We start from the raw sequence: 24,205 nt of genomic DNA on the forward strand, positions 1-24,205 counted from the left end.
AGGGTGAGCAGGGCTGGGAAAGACTCGGTTTGAATGTTAAGGTCCTCTCTCCCAAAAACTGCACACGTAGAAATGGCTTCTATATGCAATATACCATAAGCATCAGTCCAGCATCAGTTTTCTAATGAAATGGCATGCTGCATTAGTAGCTCATGCAGTGTTAACAGGGTTTCATCAGAACACTCCAATAACTCCACTAACTCCACTAACAGCCAATAATCGTGCTTTTACCAAGTGCATTTTTACTTCTTTAACAGTTAATGCTTGCAAAATGGACATTTTTAATTGAGAAGATTGATTTTAATATGGTTAGTGACAGCTTAACAAGTAAATGCTGCGATACTAAACGTTGGAAAAGTCGCTGACGAGCAGGCAGTGACTCATTGCCTTTTTTTTTTGCCCTTTTTTTACATGCTTGTAATTTCCCTACCAACGTTTGGAATACTGATGCAGCCCAGAGCCATGTCCCCAAGCTTTTAGACAAAACTCATTAGAAAGAGGTGAGGTCCCTTTAAATAATGAAGGATTTTCCTCTCTTTCTTTGGTTCTCTCACCCAAACAGATCTTTTATTCGTTTCCATAGTAACTAAAAGACTGTCTCAGTACTGTTGAATGAGGACTCTTCCCTGGCTGTAAATAGCGAGAAACGTGGGGGTTGGGAGCGCGGTGGCATGGCGCCTCTCAGAGGCCATACAGATACACGGTTGTTTCTAATCCCAAGAAACCTCCTTTTCGTGGATGCGTGATTTTGCACAACTATGTTTGAGTGCTGGATTGTGAGGGAAGTTGGGGTTGGTCAGGTGGCAGCCACAGCTGTTGTCTCCATGCTTATGTGAGGCAGGAACACATGGGCTGCTACATTTAGCCACGCATGCAGTCTGGGCACAACAGAGCGCCGCTAACAACAGCTAATGAGCTGCCGTCTTAGTGAAGATACAGTTATCCCGCGGTGACCTGTTCTTATGTAGGCTAATGCCTGTTTTGATGTCATGCGCTCTTTGTCGAGCAGTTTTGGGCTCTCAGTGGATATTTACAGAACATAAAAAGATAAAAGGCTGAATCCAAACGTGGATATGGCTGAATTTAGTTTATGTAGGTTACCACAAGCTTTTGAGTGCTCTCTGTTTTATGATCCAAATCTTTTTTTTTTTCTTTTTTTTTTTGTCCTCTGTAGTCATGGTGTCTTATTTTTCAAGATCATTGCACTGACATTTTGAGTTGCATTAATCTACAAAAAAACAAGGAACTCCCGCACACTATCAGTATCAATCAACATGCACCAATGCTAAAATTTTTCTAAATGTCATAATCATTTGTTAACAAACAAGTATGCATCACTTCAATGAGCTCATTGTTTTCTGCCTTAAATTATTACATTGTTTAAATTAATACATTTTTAGCTAACTGTGATTTTGTATATGTACATTTCTGAAATACACAACTTAGTTACCTCTGATAATAGATCACTAAATTTGAATGTGGACTCATGCATTTTCTGTAAAGCTGCTTTGAAACGATGTGTATTGTGAAAAGCGCTATACAAATAAATGTGAATTGAATTGAATAAAAATCACACAAAGCAAAAACAGGATAGTAATCCATACAACTCCAGTTGATGAATCAATGTCTTCTGAAGCAAATTAATAGGTGTAGATAAGAAAAATCCTAATATTTTCAACTTTTTAAACTATAAACCATCACATCCATTTGTAACACTTTACGATAGTCTCATTTGCTAATGCATTAAACAAAATTAGATAACAATGAGCAATACATTTGTACAGCATTGATTAAACTCTGTTAATGTTAGTTCACAGTGCATTCAAATTTTTATTCTTAAAAAAAAAAAAAATAGTTAATGTTGAAATTAACATCAACTAACATTACTAAATGTGGTAAAAGTATTGTACACAATACACTAAGACGTCATGGTTTGAAATCATGCATGGCACGAAAGGTTCCCCTGCTTAAACCAGCACATGTCAAGGCCCGTCTTAAGTTTGCCAATGACCATTTGGATGATCAAGAGGAGTCATGGGAGAAAGTCATGTGGTCAGATGAGACCAAAATATAACTTTTTGGTCATAATTCCACTAAACGTGTTTGGAGGAAGAAGAATGATGAGTACCATCCCAAGAACACCATCCCTACTGTGAAGCATGGGGGTGGTAGCATCATGCTTTGGGGGTGTTTTTCTGCACATGGGACAGGGCGACTGCACTGTATTAAGGAGAGGATGACCGGGGCCATGTATTGCAAGATTTTGGGGAACAACCTCCTTCCCTCAGTTAGAGCATTGAAGATGGGTCGAGGCTGGGTCTTCCAACATGACAATGACCCGAAGCACACAGCCAGGATAACCAAGGAGTGGCTCTGTAAGAAGCATATCAAGGTTCTGGCGTGGCCTAGCCAGTCTCCAGACCTAAACCCAATAGAGAATCTTTGGAGGGAGCTCAAACTCCGTGTTTCTCAGTGACAGCCCAGAAACCTGACTGATCTAGAGAAGATCTGTGTGAAGGAGTGGGCCAAAATCCCTCCTGCAGTGTGTGCAAACCTGGTGAAAAACTACAGGAAACGTTTGACCTCTGTAATTGCAAACAAAGGCTACTGTACCAAATATTAAAGGGCACCTATTATGCCCCTTTTTATAAGATGTAATATTGGTCTTGGGTGTCCCCAGAATGTATTTGTGAAGTTTCAGCACAAAATACCCCACAGTTAATTTATTATAACCATTTGAAAATGTCATTTTTGTGGCCTGTTTTAAAAAGAGCTGTTTTGGTGTGTACCACCTTAAATGTAAATGAGCTGCATATCCCCGCCCTGCTGGACCCAGATGATGAAGAGAGTCCGGCACAGAATAAACACGAATGAGAATGGACTAAACGTCTCGGAATGGTTATTTGATACATTTATGTACTTACAAAGTTTTAATCGCGTCCCCTTTGCAATTATGGATGTGCAACACACACACACACACGAATTGTGATAACGTTCACGCAATTTTTTTAAACTACACACACACAAATACTGTGATAACGTTTGCTAAGTACAAACTATTTTTTTTTTCTTTTTTTTTCTTAAGTACAAACGAAATTATATTTATGCCAGGGGTGCTGTTACGCAACAGCACCCCTGGCATAAATATAATTTCGCTTGTACTTCAACATTTTTTTTGTGATTATGTCTCTCACAGTGGACATGCACCTACGATGAAAATTTCAGACCCCTCCATGATTTCTAAGTGGGAGAACTTGCAAAATAGCAGGGTGTTCAAATACTTATTTTCCTCACTGTATAATTATATATATATATATTATTTTATTTTATTTATTTATTTATTTTTTAGGCATTTTCATAAGAAAAAAAAAACAAAACTGAAAGAAATTAAATTAAAAAAGGACTGTTACAGCTACAGTATTAGAGCTCAACATTGATTTATTTAGTTAGTTTTGGGTAAATGCGAGAGGACCTGCTCATTAAGTTATTTAACATGCATTAACCGAATTGAAAATTAGATTATAACCGGAGGGTGATTTGTTGATTTTTCTCAAGAAGGTGGTTGTCATGTATGATAGTGACTTTATCCCTGTACCTAATTATGTAGTCTGCTACTACCAGTATACTAAATCTGCTATTTTATAGCAGTGTCTTCCTTATAGAAATCATTTTTAGGTGGAATTGTGATTGATATTATTTAGCAGGAGCTGCACTTTTGTTTTCACCCCATTTTCTTCAGATTCCTATTAGCATCCTTTACTCCAAGCAAAGAAGTGCTAGACCAGATACTTCTTCATGTTGAAAAAAACAGAAAGCATTTTGAATTATTTGTCAATGTTGTATGGATCTATATCCCATCATGCTGAATGGTAATGGCTGGTGTAAAGGGGGGCAGAAGTGATGTCTAAAACTTTCCGTTATTCATGAAAATAACGTCACACACACATGAAAGAAAGAAAGAAAGAAAGAAAGAAAGAAAGAAAGAAACCACAGACAGTCAAGCTGAAAAAAATATATATATTTCCAAAAACCTGAAATTTTCTTCCATCTCAGTGTGAAATTGTAGGTTTCCAGGCAAATCTCCAAACAAAAGGCACAGTATGTGTGTGCTTGTATTTGCGTATGCCCACTTGCACACAAACACGCTCAACTTGCTCTCTGTGTGTGTGTGTGTGCGTATGTGTGTAGCTCCAGACAGTCTTCTCATGGCGAGTGTGAAGGGAAGGTGATGTGATCAAAGCTACAGGAGTAAGTTTGATATGCAGAAAACAGGGAGCCTCAGCTGCATTCTGACACCAGCTTTTCATGAGCTCACAGAAGCATTGTGAGGCAGATGAAGCAACAGACCTGTGGGTGCCAGAGCCCAGAGGCTTTAGCATGGGACTGATGTGCGAGGAATCTCAATTGAAGATCATTGTTACTGAGACCTGAGGGATGAAAGGAACACAGCCAGAGCAGAGAGATCACAGATGGCATGGACTGTGATTTTTGAAGGCCGCGATATTCATTGGCATTGAGATAAAGGCAAATACGAGCAGAGTTATTCCGGGGTTTAGGTACACAGAGAACTTGCTTAGTTCTAATCTCACACTCTTTCGTTATTCGCCACAGTCGGTGGCTTTCAGGAAGGGCGTTTTACAAATAAAAGGGCTTCTTTCTCAATTAAACTTCTTCAAAAATATCTAGGTTATTATTATTTCTTAAAGCAAAGCATTTAAATATTTGTACAACAGTAATAATATTTAAAAATGACTTGTGGTATCCATTAGTGGTGTACCCACCATCCAGAAAGCCATTCTGTTTTGAAAATCAAACCATATTAAAGTATAGTAGTAACTATAATAAAGCCATAGTAAATGAACCAATCAGTAATAAACGTAATATGAATAAAAAACAACTTCTTGAAAATTACTCTATGCAGTGATTTTCTGTAGCACGACCCAGAACATCCTTAGCAACACACTAGCAACCATCCAGCAATGCTATGACAACAACCTAGGGCACCCTAGTAGCCACCTACCTTGTCCTAGCATTCACCAACCATAATAAAACCAACCAGTAATAAACAGGTCAGTAAGATATTTTGATTAATGACATGGTAACATGTTAGAAATGACACATTGGTACCTTTTCAAGGTAGCCTCAAGAACAACTTAATATTACATATATAATATCATGTTATACCATGGTCTATCTGCATACTTAATTCTGATAAAGGTGTCCATTAAAACCGTTTAATGCACAGTTAGTTCAAGTCAGTTTAACCACTGTTCTATATGTGAGAAAGAGTTAAGAAATCCTTCTAATATGCTGATTTGTTGCTCTAGAAACCCACTCAGCTAGGAGTATGGCTGCCTCTAAGACTATTCTGTCAGTAGTTTCACTTTAGGATGTTTGTGATGCGGTGGGCTGGTCCTGTCCGCACACATTCGTGATGTTCTACAACCTGGATTTGGACTCTACACTGGGGTCCCAGGTGCTCTCGCCTTAGTGCTGCTCTTCACGATTTCACATAAGACAGACACTTGTAAACGTTAAACGATAAACGTTCCCACAGCGTCATTCTCCACATAGCGAGAGTTCCCTTGAAAGGAACACCTCGCTTACGACTGCAACCTTGGTTCCCTGAAGAGGGAAGGAAAAGCTGCGTCGCCCAGCCATGCTTCCTGCCTGTCAGTGACTTACTTCAGTCTATTAGAAGCTGACATTCCACTTTGGGCATGCTTTATAGTTTCCTGGTTGTGATGTCACCCGCCTCTGACTTCCCGTTACCCCATTGGACTTATTTCACCTGTTCTTCATGACACAACCACACAGCATTCCTACAGCGTCAATTTTAATGCAGCGGCTCATTCCCTCTTCAGGGAACCAAGGCCACTGTCGTAAACTAGGTGTTTTTTACCAGCTAAAATAACTGGAAATGTCTGACACCGGAAAGCTTGCACATTCAAGGTAAAAATGGCTGTCTGCTCTTCCGTTAAAAATAAGGTGGATGCAAGTAGCAAAATGATCAGGCTTGCATTGATTTTGCTCTAGCTCTACAAATCCCTTACCTCTTGTGTGTTTGTTTGTAATATTTTTTTGTGCTTAATTTGATTATACTTTCAGATTAGCAATCTAGCTAAATTGAACACATTCTAACTTTACTGCAAAATTTAAATTAAATTAAATTCACATTTATTTGTTTAGCATATTTATTCACAGTTAGCTAAAATGTATTCATTTAAACAATTCAATCATTTAAGGCAGAAACGACGATGAGCTCATTGAAATAATGAATTCATACATTTATTTCAGTCAGTGCAACAAAACATTTGCAGATTTGGGCCTGGTAATTAATAACTTTGAGTAAAATGAGTAATACGATTATTATTGGTGAACTGACCCCCCCCCCCCCCCCCCCATAGTTAAGTTCCCCAACACTGCTTATTACAGGTGGTCCATCGGTTACAAGGTCACACGCATTGGGCCAGGTGTGACAGATGCACTGACATTGATTAATATCTCCACAAATACTCTTTGCTGACCTTCTCAGCCTCAATTTTTTACACTCTGCACTCTCAGTAATCCTCTCAGTGACCTTTGTGGTTGATTTTCACTTGTTTTTCCTGTCATGCACAGTCAAACACCTACAGTAAGTGTTTAGCCTCTACCCATTACGATCATCATAAAGAGATAACACACGCCAATGCACCAACACACAGATGATTTATAGTCTTCATTGGCTGCTCCTCCTCAATACTCCCTCCTCATGCTCAGACCTGAATTACGAATCAGTTTTACTAAAATACCTGTCAGAGGCTATAGCAATTCCAACAACCTTTCCACGCGGTTTGTATGATGTGTTAATTGTAGGCCATTCTAGCAGTGCTACCATAAAGCTGGTTTGTGCAATTAATGTCAAGCTCAAGCAAATTAACCCTGCTTGTATAAAGGTATGTACATTTTCCAATTTCTTGTTATTGACTTTCTTGCTCCAATAAATGTTTAGGAGTTAAGTCAACCGCTTGTTGCAGAATGCAATGATTTGGTGTCATTAGCTTGTACGAGTCCACACAATACTCAGACCCACGGGGCCTGAATTACGGTTACTGTTGAGTTGTTAGTAGCGAGGGCTACTTCTGTCTTTGATGTGAATCATGTACAGTGATTGATTATTAATGTATTGTTTAAAACAGCAGTGTTTTAAAGTGTGTCAGTCAAAACAGCCTTTTTTCAATTTCCTCTGGTAATTACTCCACTTACCTGTTATTAAGGTAACACAGTGCCTTGTTTTTGAATAAGGTCTGCCTTGCAATCGTGATTTTTTTTTTTAAACCTACACATTCAGCAGGGAATATCTATTGAAGTTTTTTCTTGGCAACATTCATTCATTTGTAATGCCCTTCAACGTCATCAAGCAAATATAAGGATATTCTCATGTAAATAAATATTATATAAATCACTATACTCTCACATAAATGCATATAATGTGTAAGTGTGTTTATATTGTAAATATATTATTATATATTTCACTTAATAAAAAATGCATAATTCATCACACACAAACCCCTAAATTAAGTGATCCATGTGGTTGATGTGTAATATAAAAGTAAATATGACTTTTATTTTTAACATCCATGCATCAGTTTATATTAGTTTATTTTAGCCAAACTTTGTGTAGTATTATGCAACTGCTGACGGGTAAATCCCCTGTGCACTTCCTGTCAACTGATACATCTATGCACACTTAATCCCAATGCATTTTGATTTGCTCTTTGAATGTACAATTTAGAATTAAATTATAATGGTCAAATATGGACTTGGAAGTGCGCTAAAGAGCAATTGGAACTTACCTTAAGCACATAGAATGACATGAAACATTAGAGTCTATAACACTCAGACATGTGACAAACTGACTCCAGAAAGCACAAAGTATGGTACATTTATTAGATCTGACCTATCATAATGGGAAAATTACTTAGTTTGTGCTTTCCTCTTCTCCCTCTTTTGAAATTTGGAGAGCTCCCCGAGTCTCACTGGTCATCACATATCTAATACTGTTCTAAAAATGACCTCATTTCCTAGTGTCATATGGACTAAACAAGAGTAAATACAAGCCTTTTGGGTTGTTTCTCTCTTTCAGCACCATGCGGTGGACAGTATACTGTATCAGAGGGAGTGGTATTATCCCCAAATTACCCTCTCAACTACACGACAGGCCAGACATGCTCCTACTACATCACAGTATCTGGAGAGTTTGGTAAGTAAATACAGTTACTTACAAAGGTCACAGTTCAGTTCTTTTTAGTGTAATACTGAATAATACATTGAAAATAATAAAATGGGAGTAGGACTTACTTAAAAAGTTTTTTTAATTTTTAAGTAATATGTATTTGGTATACTCTCTGTTTGAAGTAAATTTACTCTCTCTCTCTCTCTCTCTCTCTCTCTCTCTCGCTCTCTCTCTCTCTATTTTTTTTTACATTACTGAAATTCATTTGTGAAGAATTAATTAATAAACTCAAATTATTTTGAATAATCTGTTTAACGTTTCCCCTTCAGCTTTTTTGTTTTTCTGTCAATGGTGGGGACAGAACTGCTCAAAACCAAAATGTACTAAATTCATTGCAAAAAAAAAAAAAAAAAAAAATGCAGTTCATGCATAACACATAGCTGTGTAAATAAGGCTTTAGCATTTGAAGTTTGTGGAAGTGTTTGTGAGCCGACAGAAATCCAGTCAAACTGATATTTGCAGAGCCAGTAGCAGTGGCCCTTCAGGTTTTCTATACTGTTTGAGTATGAAGCGAGGACCGACATCTCATTACAGAGGAGATAATAGAGTCATCGCAGTGGCCCGTATGACCCCTTTCACCCCTCTCTGCTTAGCTGGCTCTCGACACCAGCACCAGACATGCACAGCATGCCTCTGTGATTCCCCTAGTCTTTCATTGACTGTGTGAACCATGTGCCCTTTTTGGCAAGCCAACACATCACAGCTTCATCACTGGTCTCAGGTCAGAAGGTATGGAGACCAGACGTGACCAAACATACACATATTGTATACATTACAGAAAGAGGTTCATGATTTTAAAACAATAAAAAAGGTGTACAATGATGTTAACACTCTCGTACTTGGATGTACACTAACAGTAAAAGCACACAATAGCTCTAACTGATTATTCAACTTTACATTGTTCTTTGAACAATGTCAGTCATTAAAATAAGCATTAAAGGGGCTATATGTAAGAATTGTCATGTATTACTTGCCTTTTTTTGCCAATGTGTGAACAGCTTGTAACAAAATTTTAAAAAACGAGACCTTCCCCGACTTCCTAGGTTGTCTGTGAAAGTCTGTAGACTGATTGTGATAAGGAATAGGGACGTTTTTTTCAAGGAAAATCAATCATGCGACGTTTACGCTCGCTCCCAAGAGCCTCTCTTCCTTTCTATGATGCCTAAAGAGCCATTCTCAACTGTAATGTCAATGTATCATGCAAACAAATGGCATTAATTTAAACTAAAGTCTCACATAGCCAAATCAGTATAGTCTATAGTCTTATATATAATTTATAATCAATTTATCGTAGTGCAATTTTAATGAACTCATCTGTTGTCATGATGCTGGTGAATGGCAGAGCTTTCTCTATGATCAGATGCTTTCTAAATGGCTACTTTCTCCGCTGTCATTTTTGCTGTGCATTTATTTTGTCATTGAGAGTAAAACACGCCCCACATATTTACATATTCATCTAAACGTCGCTCTCAGCAGTGTGGACGGCGTCTGGATGTTCGTTATCAGTATATCACTGCAAAGGTATTTCCTAAAACATATTTTTACTTCTAAGCAAAGAACGAAAAAGCATTTAACCACATTCAGTGTGTGTTCACACTTGTAGTCCGGTTCGCTTGGTTCATTTGGTCTGGACCAAAAAGAAAAAAAAAACAATTATTTAGACCTAGTCCGCTTAGTGTTCACATTTGCATTTTAACACCGAACCTAAAGATGCCGAACCTAAAGGCACAGGAATATGTTCACAACCTGATTGCTCTGCTTTTTATTACATATATTTCGCGGCGGAACTTACCGAACATTCAAAACAAGGCAGTGTGCTGAGCTAAATGCGCTCGTTGTTTGTACGTATAGGGATCTCCCAGTCACGTGACCCCTAGCCACGTGTCAGCCATTTTGACGGAATACATCCGTCAGCTACTCTGTGGCAATGGATCTATTATTAGGGGTGGATAATATATTAGAGAGTATATTATTATACTAATAATATAATTATTAGTAGAATTATTTTATAATTAGCCTAAATATTGCAATACTTTGCGCTACATATTGATATAATTGCGTGCGCAAAATATCTCGATACTGAACAGAATCGATTTTTTCCCCCACCACTAAGTTATCTATTATTAGCGCAGTGGCCGTCAGCTAACTCTTCACGTCATGTAATCACACTTATTAGCATCACAAAAAGATATATATACAATATACAAGAGGAAGATAAAGGAATTAGGAATCATAGATCCATATGAAGCACCACAAGTTCTTTTTACAGGCATTAAATGTGTAGAAAAACTTCCTGACATTGAGTTCGGTGACATTTAACGTACAGCTACCTTATTCACATCCCATCACGCTACACCGGAGCTTCATTAAAAGCATACAAAAGCTTAGCAGGCTATCGGTTTACATTTACATTTACATTACATTTATTCATTTAGCAGACGCTTTTATCCAAAGCGACTTACAAATGAGAACAATAGAAGCAGTTAAACTAATAGTAGGACAACAATATGCAAGTGCTATGACCCTTCTCAGTTTAATCTAACGCAGATATTTTTTTTTTATAGAACAGAATAGAATAGAGCTCTAAAATTGTCATGGACAATAACATGGACAAAATTGTCATGGACATAACCGGTTGTCATGGACATGTTACAAAAACTGAATAGACGTAAAAAGTCAAGTAACCTTGTATAATTTCATCTAAACTTTATTGTATATTTTACATGCACTGTTATAATTTGTTTACATTTTACTTCTTGTACCTTATATCACAAACAGTTGGAAGCCAAACACCGCCATCAGCGTTGTGCCTGTTTATTGCCGCCAACCACTTGTTTCTCCGTTTTGTTTCTTTTGGGATACGGTATAAAGATATTCCTTTTGTATGATCACGTATCTGATCGCATCCAACTGCACAGCGTCGCTCGGGCATGATAGGAATATTTCGCGACGAGCTGTAGTATCACGAGTATCACCGGTGGTTTAGCATTTTCTATTCCGTCAAGATGGCTGCTCCAAATGGCGTGACGTCATGCAGGACGTCCCTATACAATAAGTTGCTGGCTGCTGCAGTTCACTTTATGGCCACCAGTGCCGCTAATAACAACGGTTTCTGAATTCTACATAGAGCCCCTTTGAGTATTTGTAGCAAGTCAACAACCCATGTGTTTGATTTGTGAGTCATTTGGATTATTTCATTAAAAAAGAACCAGCTCAGTCATTTGTTTGTCAATCACAAGCAAAAACTGGGCTCTTGATTCCCACATAGCTCTGTCATTTGTTTTCAGGACAGCTGCCGCAGTAGTATAAGTGGTGTTCTGCGGTATGAGTTTACGGTTTATTCACAATTTCACGGCATGATTTCTGTAATCAAAATCTTCTATTGTAGTGAATTTAATCTCATGTGCCACTTTATCTAGATGGGGCTGATGTGTCTAGGCTATACATACTTCTGTGCAGACTGCATATGGACACTTATAAAACCATCAACCTGAAATATGAGTGTGAATGGGAAATTTATGTTTCTTTTATTCTTAACTCACTGTACTACTTTTGTTAGTGTCTCTTCCCAGCAGTGGTGATGATAGTAACACGCTCTGTGTGTTTCATTGTGTTTCCTTAGTGGTGTTTGGGCAATTTGCCTATTTCCAGACTGCCATGAACGACTCCGTTGAGTTATTTGATGGGCCCAATCAGAATTCTAGGCTGCTAAGCTCCCTGGCTGGATCTCATTCCGGTAAGTAATGGCTTTACATTCACCACAGTTTTGTTGCTTTGAGTTTGCTTTGAAATGCACAGAACCCGTTGAAAAGAAGCAAACAGGCATATATGGCTTTTTAAATCAGTGAAAAGACAATTGTGCAGACAATTAAGCAGTGAACGAGGTCTCAAGTGAGGTTTAATGGCTTCTTTCCAAAGGGGAAATGCAGAGGGAGTATCATTTTTTAGAAAGTGTTTGCTGATTATTTTGTATTTGTATTTATTGTTTCAAATTTCTGTTATACAGTATAGTGAACACACTTTGTCAGGCTCAAGCAAACATAAGTCTTCTTTTTGTAAGTAATATTTTTACTAAATCATAAAAAAAGAAAATAACAAATATATATTTGCACACATAAGTCATCCTGAAAGACCTCATTAAATCAGTTTTGGACTTTGGAGTCATCTACAGTATATGCTAATTTTCTTTTTCTTGCAACAAAACTATTGAAATTTTAGATGCAATTAAAATATTTTAAAAAATAAGTTAAATAAAACTGAAACAATAAAAACTTAAGTTAAAATGCGGTTTTAAATGTTTAAGTAAAACGGTGCCAGAGTTGTAACCTTCAGTAATAAGTTCTTCCACCTTTTGAACCTATTTTACTTTAACTATATAGATTAAGATTAAAAATGAGTTCTAATAAAATCCTGTCTAGATCTATCGTTTTGAAAATAAATCTAAGAAAAAAAAAAAAAAAATGTCATTGCATTAGACAACACAATATAAAAGCAAATGGAATCGGCAAATTATGCAAAACATTTTCTCAGAAAGAATTCAGTTTGCAGACTTTTTTTTTTTTTTTTTGTATAGATAAATAAGTCGGTTTTCTTTAAGTTCATAGAGGTGTCCTATCAGAGTAACCACAGAAGTAGAGAATCACATTAACTATCAACATGATCCACTAATGTCTGGCAACCAGAAAGTGTCAAAATACTTTTTGTCCTTGTTCTAAACAGTATATGTATTGGTTTTATCATTTCAAACCTAAATAATACAAAAATATTTTTGTCATTAAAGCAAGTTTTTGCTATCTTCTTTTAAAATGAATGCTGCTTGGTTTGATATTTTGTTGTTTTATTTATTGATAATGACATTTTAAGTGTGGCTTAAGTGTTCAAATACTTTTTGGACCACTGTATTTATATCAAGTTTAAATCTTAAATCTTGGATCCATGTTGACGTTTTTGCCCTTTGGTTCTACACTCGTTTAATTCTTTCTAAAAAGAAAATGTTATCCTTGCAGCTTCCTGCTGAATTATTGCTGGTATTATTGAGTGAAAGGTAATAAAATGCCAAGAACAAGAAAATCACAGCTAATTCCACAGTCTTTGCAGGATTGATGGCGGCCATTGCACACAAACTGTTTGTATGGCATTTTTATACTGTATATCTTCATGGTCTGCTGTGCAACATTATATTCCCATGGGAAGCGCTGTAAATTCATATCATTTCTATCTCAGCTTTGTGAGCAGTGGGCCAGAAATCTTGACAGGCCACTCAATTCATAGTTAGAGTGTTTAACCCTCCAGGCTCAACTGTAGTGTTCAGTTGCCATCTATATCAGCACTTTGTTTCCTCCTTTGGATACAACTTTGTAAAAGTACACTTTGATTTTGTAAAAGCTCATAGTTTAGCTCAAGGGTAAGTCAGCCTTTCGGTTTGGGATTTTCTTTTAATTTACCCACTGCATCTATGAACATGCTGAAGACAGCTTGAGTATTTCTTTGGGTATCCATCAGTTTTAGGCCCATTGTTGCTGACCTGCCCTCTCCACCCTTTGCCTTGGAGGCTGATCAGAGTTATTAAGCCATTCGTCATGCACACTTCTTAAGGCTACAGTTTGTTGTGGCACATTTGCCTCCACAAGCAACTCTGAGAGATTTTAATGTCTGCCATATTGTGTTTTTGCAGGAGAAACCTTGCCCTTGGCCACTTCAAACCAAATCATGCTGAGATTCAGCGCAAAAAGTGGTCCTTCTGCCAAAGGTTTCCATTTTGTTTACCAAGGTAAGCACACGCTCAACTCTCAGTCAATAACAGGTCATCGTGCAGAGCCAAGGCTTTGTTTTTAATCTTCAATTCCAAAACATTCAGTTAGCCTTTGGTGCGTTTGTGTCGTGTATATATTGGCAGCGTGTATAGGGTGAAGTGTATATTAGCAGTGTGTATAAAGTGAAATCACGGCTGTGTAGTGTAGGGCCGGCCCGCTGATCAGTATGCCTGAGCCCGCTTACTGTGGGAAATAGCCTTTATATTTCACACAGAGAAGTTAACAGCGCAATCACAATGTCATAACCAATACACAATAGAGTCAAATCAGGAAGGGGCTTGAATTTGATGTAATTTGTAATGCATTTAGCTCTGAGTAAAGCCGAATGGGAGAATGATTTGCACGCTTTTCTCATGAGTATTTTGAGAGTTGCCTCACAGTTTTATGCTTGGAGACATTTTCGGTAACACTTTCTATGAAGTCCATGCTTATAATGAATTATAGCCCCATCTATACTTATTTATAAGAATTACTATTCTACAAATATATTTATAAAGACTCATTAAGACCTATACTGCATTATAGGACCAGTTATAGTTACATTTATATTATTTTTTATAATTACTTATAAGTCATGCATTTGCTCATAATCCATTATACACTGATTTATAAATGATCAAATATAAAATAGTTCCAGAGACCCTTGTTTGCTCTACCAGTTAGTTATCAATTATGTCTTTAATGGCTAATGTTTGCATTAGATGTCATTAAATCATTTGTTAAAATCTATATCTCCTCAGCCATATGCATGGTATTGCTTATAGCAGTTTGGAATTATACTTTTAAAAATATTGTTGCAGTGTTTTGCTAGTATGAGTATTTAAAAAATATATACAAAATTCAACTGTTTGTATTAATAATTTTTTTTTTTTTTTCATTATTTTCTTTATTATTGTTCATTAATTACATTTACAGATAAACAACTTAAAATGTATGATGAGCACATCTTCATGATTTGCTTTAGGTTTGGAACAATTGCATCCTATGTTTTCACTTTACTTACAGCCATCAATGATGCATTTATAGAGCTTAGTAACTGTATTATTACTCACAATATGAATCTGTAGAACCAATAAAGATAAATGGGACTTTACCTAGATTGTCAGAAGGGTAGAAATCGGTCCAAAATCGCCCCGAATATCTTGTAGTGTGCACCCAGCATTACGGTTTGGTCTGCCCAGTCACTTTTTGGGGACAATGCTGATCCTTGGTAACAAATACAATAGGGTTTCAGTGCTATGTGCTTGAACCCCTAATAATAATAATAACAAAACATTTTTTAAAAGCATTTTTGGGTGAGCTATTTTTGGGGATGACATGAGGGTGAGTAAATTCTTTTTTGATAAACTGTTCCTTTAAATGTCTCAGGTTTCAAATTTCCCAGACAGCAGCAGGGTGCCGCAGGATGTGTGAGGCATTTTCCCTCATTTTAAAATGTGTCATAAAAGAGTATATAAATGACTCTTTTTAAATCGCTTTATCAGCTGCCTTATAAAAAGATACAATAGGAATTTTTCATGGCCGCATCAGCGAGCTTTCACACACACAACGCAGACCGCGGCAAGCCTGCTCTGTCTCTTTTCATATCTCCTCACCATTTTATAGCGTACAGCAATGTGCGCAGAGAGAACAGTGGGTGTGTGAGAAATGTTCTCTGACAGTTAGGACAGTTCATTTGGCTCATGGAGGTATCCAGGTGATGGTGGATGGTCCTACCAGCCTCTTCCTATATATCCACAGCCGTCAGATGAAAGTTAAGGCATAAATAGACAAAAAGAACCAAAGTTACTACAATGTTCGAAAACAAAACCAGCAAAGTTCTCTGTGCTAGGGTCATGAAGATGCTCATACAAATGTACTACAAAAATGCATATGTGGGTTTTCTATAAAAAGAGAGCTAAAATAGTCACAGTGTACTTCTGCACCGGGAAGCCTACAACAGTAGGTTACAAACAAATATGGAACGTTATCTGTGTTTCAAAGCGAAATGTTGTTTTTAATTCATTCATTACTGAAAAGGGTCGAAAAAAAAAAGAACATGTCACTTTGTTTACCAAAAATAGAAATGGACTTTACCCAATAAATGTCTGCTGCTGTGAATATTTGTATATTGGGTTTATTAAAGTATTGAGCCATTAGCTTAGCAACATGGTAAAAGTAAAACTCATTTGAAATCAACTGAGTTGATTCGCCTATATGGGTTGTGTTAGCAGTATTATGTTTGTATGTATATGTATTTATATTTGCCTATACTACTGTATCTCTCACGACCCTAGCCCTCGTCCTGCTCGCCACATACCGTTCAAACCTTTGTTTGTTTGTTCATGTTCACAAAGGCTGCATCAATTTAATACAGTAAAATACTGTGATATATTATTACAATTTAAAATAACACTTTTTCCAATTGAATATATTTTAAAATGTATTTTTTTTCCTGTTTGGCCAAAGCTGAATTTTCAGCATCATTTCTTCAGTCTTTATTGTCAAATGAAATCATATAATAGAATTATAATATGTTGATTTGCTGCTCAAGAAACATTTATATATATTTATATTGTGACAAAAACCTAGTCATTTACTCTATTGTAACCTAGTACATTGTTACTATATTGTAAAGGCAGCTTGAGCTTGAGCTTTTGGCACATCTGCTCCATTTTGATAAGAGATCTGTTTGCTGTCCAATAGCTGTTCCTCGCACCAGTGATACACAGTGCAGTTCTATCCCAGAGCCCAGATACGGCAGGCGGATCGGTTCAGAATTCTCAGCTGGCTCCATTGTTCGTTTCGAGTGTAACCCCGGATACCTTCTCCAGGGATCCAAAGCCATCAAGTGCCACGCGGTCCCTAACGCTCTGGCACAGTGGAATGACACCATCCCAAATTGTATAGGTAAGCTAGCCTGTATTTAATCAAGGAAAATGCATACTAGTCATGTTTTATTCAGGACTAAGCAATTCATTGTGACTGAGTGATAGAAATACAAAAAAATAAATAAATACAGCCAGTACAAATTCCATGTTACTTTTATTTGCTTGCTAACAGGGACCATCATTCAGATTGGTATTCATAGCCCCGTATTTTCTCAAGTCATAGAGAATGTAAATGTGCGAGTTTCCCATGATCTTCTGTAACCTTGAGGCAACTAATAAGGGTTAGGAATCCTGCTGGAGGACGAAATGGCAGTGGCCTCTATGAGGATTTAAAATGTCAGGCCTCTAGTTAATATTTCCTTCTATACTGCCATCCTCAAGGGGCTGAAAGCTGAATCCAAGGGCCTCTGGGCCACAGCCTTCAGTTCAAAGCCGTAACCTCCAGGCTTTAATACTGAGCATTTAACTGTCGCTGTATTCTATAGTGCTGTCACGATTTTATCACACCCAAGGCACATCCTCATTTCAGTCTGCTTTCAAATCTCAATTCCCCAGTTTTCATAAGTATTACAAACTGAAAGGTAGATATCTATTGAATATTAATAGAAATTAAATATATTTAGCTTCTTAACTACAACATAAAAATCATTCCACATTCATCCATTTCATCTATGAATTAAAGTCAACATGAAACACTGTTTGCTGGTCAGTCTGTAATACCTGAATAGAGATTGAGCCATAAATGTCATGCAACTAATTGCTCTGGAGCTTCAGGAAAGTGCATGTCATGACAATCCTTCATAAGTTATGTGACGCCAAAGGTATCAGACAGGAAACATACACTATGTCCGAAATAGAATACTTCCCTAGAAGTATTAAAAGTATAGAATACATAACAGTTGGCGAAAAGTCCCCGGATGACCTACTACTTCCAACTTTAGGCTGTAACAACATGGTGGATGTAGTATGTCCAAATTTCATTAATATATAGATTAATATTTCATATTCATACAATATAGAACATACTTTTTTAACGGTAAGTTCAAATTCAAATGTAGCATACTAATCAGACAATATGCGATTTCACATTTTTAATGCTTTTTTAATGATTTTAAGAGCCCTCCACAAAAATCAGATGCAGGAAAAAAATCTTCTTTAATACAATTTTTTTTTTTTTTTTTTTTTTAAACATCCATCAATGGAAGAAAAAAATTGGAATCTACCAGCAAAGATAAAGCATGACATTGTTAATATGTTGAAAAAAGTACTACATAACACAAGAAAACACAACCCATTTTACTTCTGTAATTTGTCATTTTTAAACTTGGATTGTTGGTCATGTTGACTTGAATGTGGTTAGCTTCTATGGCTAGAAAGTCTTTAGAAATGCAATGATATAAGATTGTTTCGTGGTAAATATAAAGTGGTACCAGAAAGACATTTCTCATGCAGAGAATGTATGTTTTAGCAGGGGGATGATGGCTTTGGTTCATGTTACCTTAGGCGTAATCACATCTTGTGTCAAAGGAGACGGCTGTCTTTCTCACAGGACTCATTTCAGGCACTTGTACTGTTCCATCCTCAGCATGAGCTCAATTTTGCCTCTGTTTTGCTCCACAGTTCCATGCAGCGGGAATCTAACAGAAAGGAGAGGTACCATCCTCTCCCCTGGGTTCCCAGAGCCTTATGGGAACAGCCTAAACTGTGTGTGGAAAATCATTGTAACAGAAGGAGCCGGTATCCAGGCAAGTACAAAAGAGCCATGTGTGAACTCATCAAATGCAGTAAAGCTATACCTGCTGAAATGATTAAAATCATTGATTGAAATGATATTTCAAGACCACAGGGGGAAAAAGGCTGTTAAACACTTTTTTTTTTTTTTTTTAAAGAAAATTATATAAAAAATAACTAAATATAATATTAACAATTAATTAGATAACAACCAAATTCGGTAAAATTAAAGCAATGCATAGTATTTCTCTATTGACCAAACATTGCTTCACACTTTTCCTCAATTAAGGCAAGTAAACAGTTAGTAAGGAAAGAACAAATTATAGGGCAAATGAAAGCTATAGAACAAAAATCCACATTTACAGTGCTTAAAGTTTTTTCAGGTAATCTGAAAGCTATATGAAGCATCAGAGTAAGCATTCAGAAAAAAAAAAATATATAATAAGATTAAAAAAAAAGATGAATAATCAAATGCAAAATACATAATTCATTAATACTGTTTGTAAGCTGTCAGAATTTGAAGCATGTCTTGAAGCAAGTAAAAAAAAAAGAGGACTTTTTTCTATTATTATTTCCTATTAATAACTTTGTGTTCATTTACAGTTGTTATTTTTGTTATTTTAAGCAATAAGGTACAAGAGGGTGAATGCTGTACTACCGATACTGTAGAAATACTGACATAATTATTGTTTTTAGACTATCTTGTTGTACTAAAGAAGTCAACTTATTAAAAAATAGGATTTTCCTTGCTAAAATACTGTAAATTAATGTACTATTAATCTACTACTGTAGATTAATGTACTATGTTGACATACTGTAATATTCACAGCACACAGTTACTTCCACAGTTCAGCCAGACCATTTATGAAGATTAAACTGAAAAACGTCTTGGTTACGACTGTAACCTTGGTTCCCTGAAACGCCGTGGGAACACCTCTGCATGATTGCGTCCTGAAACACATGTGAAATCAGTCCAATGGCGGGTGACGTCATGACCAGGAAGCTATAAAGTTCACCCAGACCAAACAATGTCAGCTTCTGATAGGCTGAAGTAAGTCGATCACAGGCATGCTGGAAGTATGGCTGGGCGATGCAGCGTCTCGTTCGCTTTTCAGGGAACCAAGGTTACAGTCGTAACCGAAACGTTCCCTTTCAAGGCAACTCGCGCTGCGTCGAGAATTGACACTGTGGGAGTGTTTATACCCACGCTGCCGTACTGACCAGTGCCTGTCTTGTGTGAAATCAGGTGAGCACAACTTAGAAGCACCTGGGACCCAGGGGTGAAGCCCAAATATAGGTTGTAATACTCACCGCATCACACACCTCTTATAGGGATACCCCTATTATAAGGCTTACAAAGCCGCCATACTCCTCCTGATCGTGTCACTGACCCTGGGACAAGAACCAAGGCTTCTTCCACATAACCAAAGTATGAAGCACCTGCGCTTAACCTTGATCATGCAAAACGGGTTGCCCCTCAGGGAAACCCCTTGGTCTTGAGCCATCACTGCAAAGTTCTCATGTACAGCAGGCCAAAAGGTATTCCGTTGGACGCAGCTGCCATCAGACCTAACAGTCTCTGTTTGACAGTGAGTGGCCTAGCTTTATCTTGCTCACCACTGTGAGGATCTAACCAATACGAGCAGGAGACAGATGTGCCTGCAATGCTGTCGAATCCCACACCACACCTGAAAAGTGGTCCTCTGTAATAGAGAAAAATACTTTTCTTTGCGTTCAGCCTTGACACCCCCATACTTTCATGTGGGCAAGGACGACATCTCGATGCCAAACCATCGTCTGCTCCACATTGAGCCAAAAACGACCAAACGTTGATGTAATAAAAATACCGGGGGGACAAGACTAGGCCGAAAGGAAGAACATTCTATGATCCTCTTCCCCAGCATAGCTTTTACCTCCTGTTCCATAATCAAAGCCTGCTCAGGGCCTACAACAGTAGACAGAACCCCCCTTTGTGCAGGACCCATTGAGATATATTTGGTAGTAGTTTCCACACTGCTAAAATATCTACTAAGGGAACCAGTCTCTCGACTGTCTGCCAATCCAGTGCCCTGAAATGGATGACCAGCAGCAAGCAACCAAAGTGACCCTTCTGAAACCCTCCTTGGAAGTGTCCCAGTACCGCAACGTTTCCAGGCAGACACCGAGACTAGAACTCGCTGGAGACCGCTGCGCCCCGAAGCACACAAGCTGGTGGGGTTGGCAGAATGGCCCCCTGAGGGCACCGTATATTTGGGTGTTATCCATTTACCCCCTGGTATTTCTCCAAATGGAATTCCTCCATATTAAATGTAGCCAAAGATCAAACAAGACAAGTAAACACTGTCTGGATGAAAGGCTGAATGGTATATTAATACAGACATCTAATTTCACAAAAATCAGAAGAGTATTTATCATCTAATTCCTCAAAATGAAATATTGGCAAATATCAACCAGACAAGTAAAGAATGATCTGGATAAAATGCTGAATATAGTATTTTCACACAGGCATCTAACTTCTCAAAGCCAGACAAATGTTCCATTTAATTCTCAAATTAAATGCAGCCAGGGAACAAACAGACAACTATACACGGTCTGAATGACAGGCTGAATGTTATATAAGAAACTCAAAAACAAAAATAATCATAAATCATAGCTTGCAAACACATATAATTAGTTTGCGATCATAGGAGCAAGAGAGTAAAGGAAACTCCTGTCTGCTCGTTTATAAATATACTGCGGACCCGTAATCTATGCGAGGTTCGAGCCATTAGATTCTTTATTGCAGACCCGTTGAGATCTCACCACTAGATTATAATCTAAGGGCTGCCTCTGCAAACGCGAGATCCGAGCCACTAGATTCTTTATTGCAGGGCCGTAATCTGCACACTGCCTCGGCAAACGCGAGATCTGAGCCACTTGCATAAGACGTTTTTCCCTTGAGAAGAAAGCCAACAGGAGCGGAGCTAAAACTCCCGATATTGCATGCTTTTCTTTACACTGCAACACATGTTTTGATGCTGCATAAAGAATTAAGGGACCAGAAACTTCCACGCTTCAATGAGCCGTGTGTATTAAACTGTTAAAACTGTTGAGGAGATTCCCACTTCCATGTAAAGTGCTTTGAGTACCCAGAAAAAATGCTATATAAATGTAACAAATTATTATTATTATTATTATTATTATTTAATTTACACCTCAAATCAACATAAAGTCAGCAAACACATAACATACACACAGCCCTTCAGCTGCGAAGGAAACACCAAATAGTTGTTTGGCTACCAAGAGCTCAGTCTTTGGAGATGTAAGAGTGAGATGAAACAGTACTTAACCCTCTGGGGACCAAGGTGTTTTTGGGGCCCTTGAGATGTTCTGACATGCCCTGACATTTGTGCTTTTTTCAGTTATTTATAAACATGTTAATGGCAAAGGTGTAAATTCACTCTATATAGCACAAACAGGGCTACCATAATATGTGAGCATCATGTATGTATATGTTTGTTTTTTTAAGAGAATAATGTTTATGCGTGGTTATTGAAAAAAATAAAAATGAAAGTTGCTGAAATAAGACCACAAAACTCATACTAAATATGTGTCCACAAGACTTTTGACTAATGGATGTTGTCGCTTCGAGTTCTGGCTTCAAAATTATGTGAAAATAGTCTTGCTTTATCGTTCACATAAAACAATACATTGATTTAAATTGTGTAAAACAGGTTTTGCTTGGAAAGCCAATATGCGAGGGGGGCGTGAACGAGGAGTGGTTTACACCTGAGAATACAATGTCCCACCCACTCTGCATAATAAGCCATTCATTCAGGTGTGACACTGACTGAGCCACAATGCAAGGACAAAATATATATTTAGAAGAAGACTTATATTGACCATTTAAGATTTTGCTTACATCTATCTTGTAAATATCTTTTGCTATTTTATTAAAAAGGTTACAATTACAACAATAATTACAATTTCAACAATATTTCAAGTGTACTCTTTCTTTGTAAAAAAAAGAAAGAAAAAAGATTATAGGCCTACATTTTATCATATGTATTCATTAGTTTGAATATAGCCAACATTGGAACATCTAACATCTTAGTTGATGACTTTATTTTTGACAAAAATAGTATATATATATATATATATATATATATATTTTTTTTTTCTTTTTTCTTTTTCTTTTTTTTTGATGTGGCAGTATATTCTACAGTAAAAACTGTACCCAAATCTAGTCAACAAAATGTTGTCTTTCATATTTCGCCTGACTATAACGTTGTTTTTATGAAATATTAGGGCATATAAATGTTAATTTGCAGTTTAATATGTTGCTTATACAGACATTTTATTTAAGCATATTTCAGTCGATTTTTACTCATCTCAGTATAGCCAAGCATTTTAGTTGATTAAAGCGGTTTATTCTTTCACACACAGACACGCGATTCATATTTAGGTCAAACAGGCAAACATTCTGTTTCAAACAGGCAAACATTCATTCGCGGTATTCAAACGCAAATTCTGAGAACCTGAAGGGTACATATCTTTACAAATATGTACCCTTCATTCATCTCACAGAAACGCGATTACATAGGCCATAACGTTATTCCACATTAACACTTGAGAAAAGATAACTTAGCCTACCTCACTCCTCAGCGGGATCTATTGCTCACTGTTTGTTATGTAACCTATATTATGCATCACTCGCGGCGCGCTGTGTTTACAGCTGATGGGCGTTTCACAGGACTGAAATGGTTCTCAGAATTTGCGTTTGAATACCGCGCGCTCTCCGGGGCGTGGTCACATTACATTTGAATGAGCTCTAATGAGCTCAACTGGAATCGCTCTCTTTTAATACAGATTTCACAAGCTGAGAATATTTGTTTTTTATAAAAATTACTTCATTTAAAAGATGTGATCTCAAGCTTGATGCCCGTGGGTATGTTTGCCTGTTTGACTGAATTTTCGCGGAGTTACAGATCATTTTCGAACGCGTTTCAAATTGGAGTTCACTGACAGAGAGAGTGCAGAACTCGCATCATGTTAATTTTTCTTTATTTGGCAAAAAGCAAAACACTTTATTTTTATTGTGAGTACACAGAAAAAAAAATAGAAACTTAACAGGATCGATTGATGTATAACACGAAAATGAAAGATCAAAATTAACAGAGCATTATGAACTTAATTTACATTGCTAAAAAAAAAAAAAACGAGCAAAACGCGCGGGTGCGTTTTTGGTCCCCAGAGGGTTAAGTGCAATGAGGATAATTCATTACATGTATATAGCACTTTTCTCGGCACTCAAAGCGCTTTACGTAGAAGGGGGGGAATCTCCTCAACCACCACCAATGTGCAGCATCCACCTGGATGATGCGACAGCAGCCATACTGCGCCAGAACGCACACCACACACCAGCTTATTGGTAGAGAGGAGACAGAGTGATGAAGCCAATTAGTATATATATATATATATATATATATATATATATATGGGGATGATTAGGAGGCCATGATGGACAGAGGCCACTG

General features: G+C 37.3%; 1 protein-coding gene across 1 annotated transcript in view; it reads left to right on the plus strand.

Moving 5' to 3' along the window:
- The window catches only part of LOC311069532 (CUB and sushi domain-containing protein 1), a 684,283-nt gene that overhangs the window by 555,319 nt on the left and 104,759 nt on the right, over nt 1-24,205 (plus strand). Inside the window, exons 31-35 of the mRNA XM_084092746.1 lie at nt 8,126-8,242; nt 11,898-12,011; nt 13,950-14,045; nt 16,774-16,977; nt 18,579-18,703. Of these exons, the coding sequence (XP_083948872.1) occupies nt 8,126-8,242; nt 11,898-12,011; nt 13,950-14,045; nt 16,774-16,977; nt 18,579-18,703 (656 nt within the window). The remainder of the gene's footprint in view (nt 1-8,125; nt 8,243-11,897; nt 12,012-13,949; nt 14,046-16,773; nt 16,978-18,578; nt 18,704-24,205) is intronic.

Source organism: Abramis brama (assembly GCF_963993115.1).
Source record: "Abramis brama genome assembly, chromosome: 19".
In the NCBI taxonomy this organism is placed as follows: Eukaryota; Metazoa; Chordata; class Actinopteri; order Cypriniformes; family Leuciscidae; genus Abramis; species Abramis brama.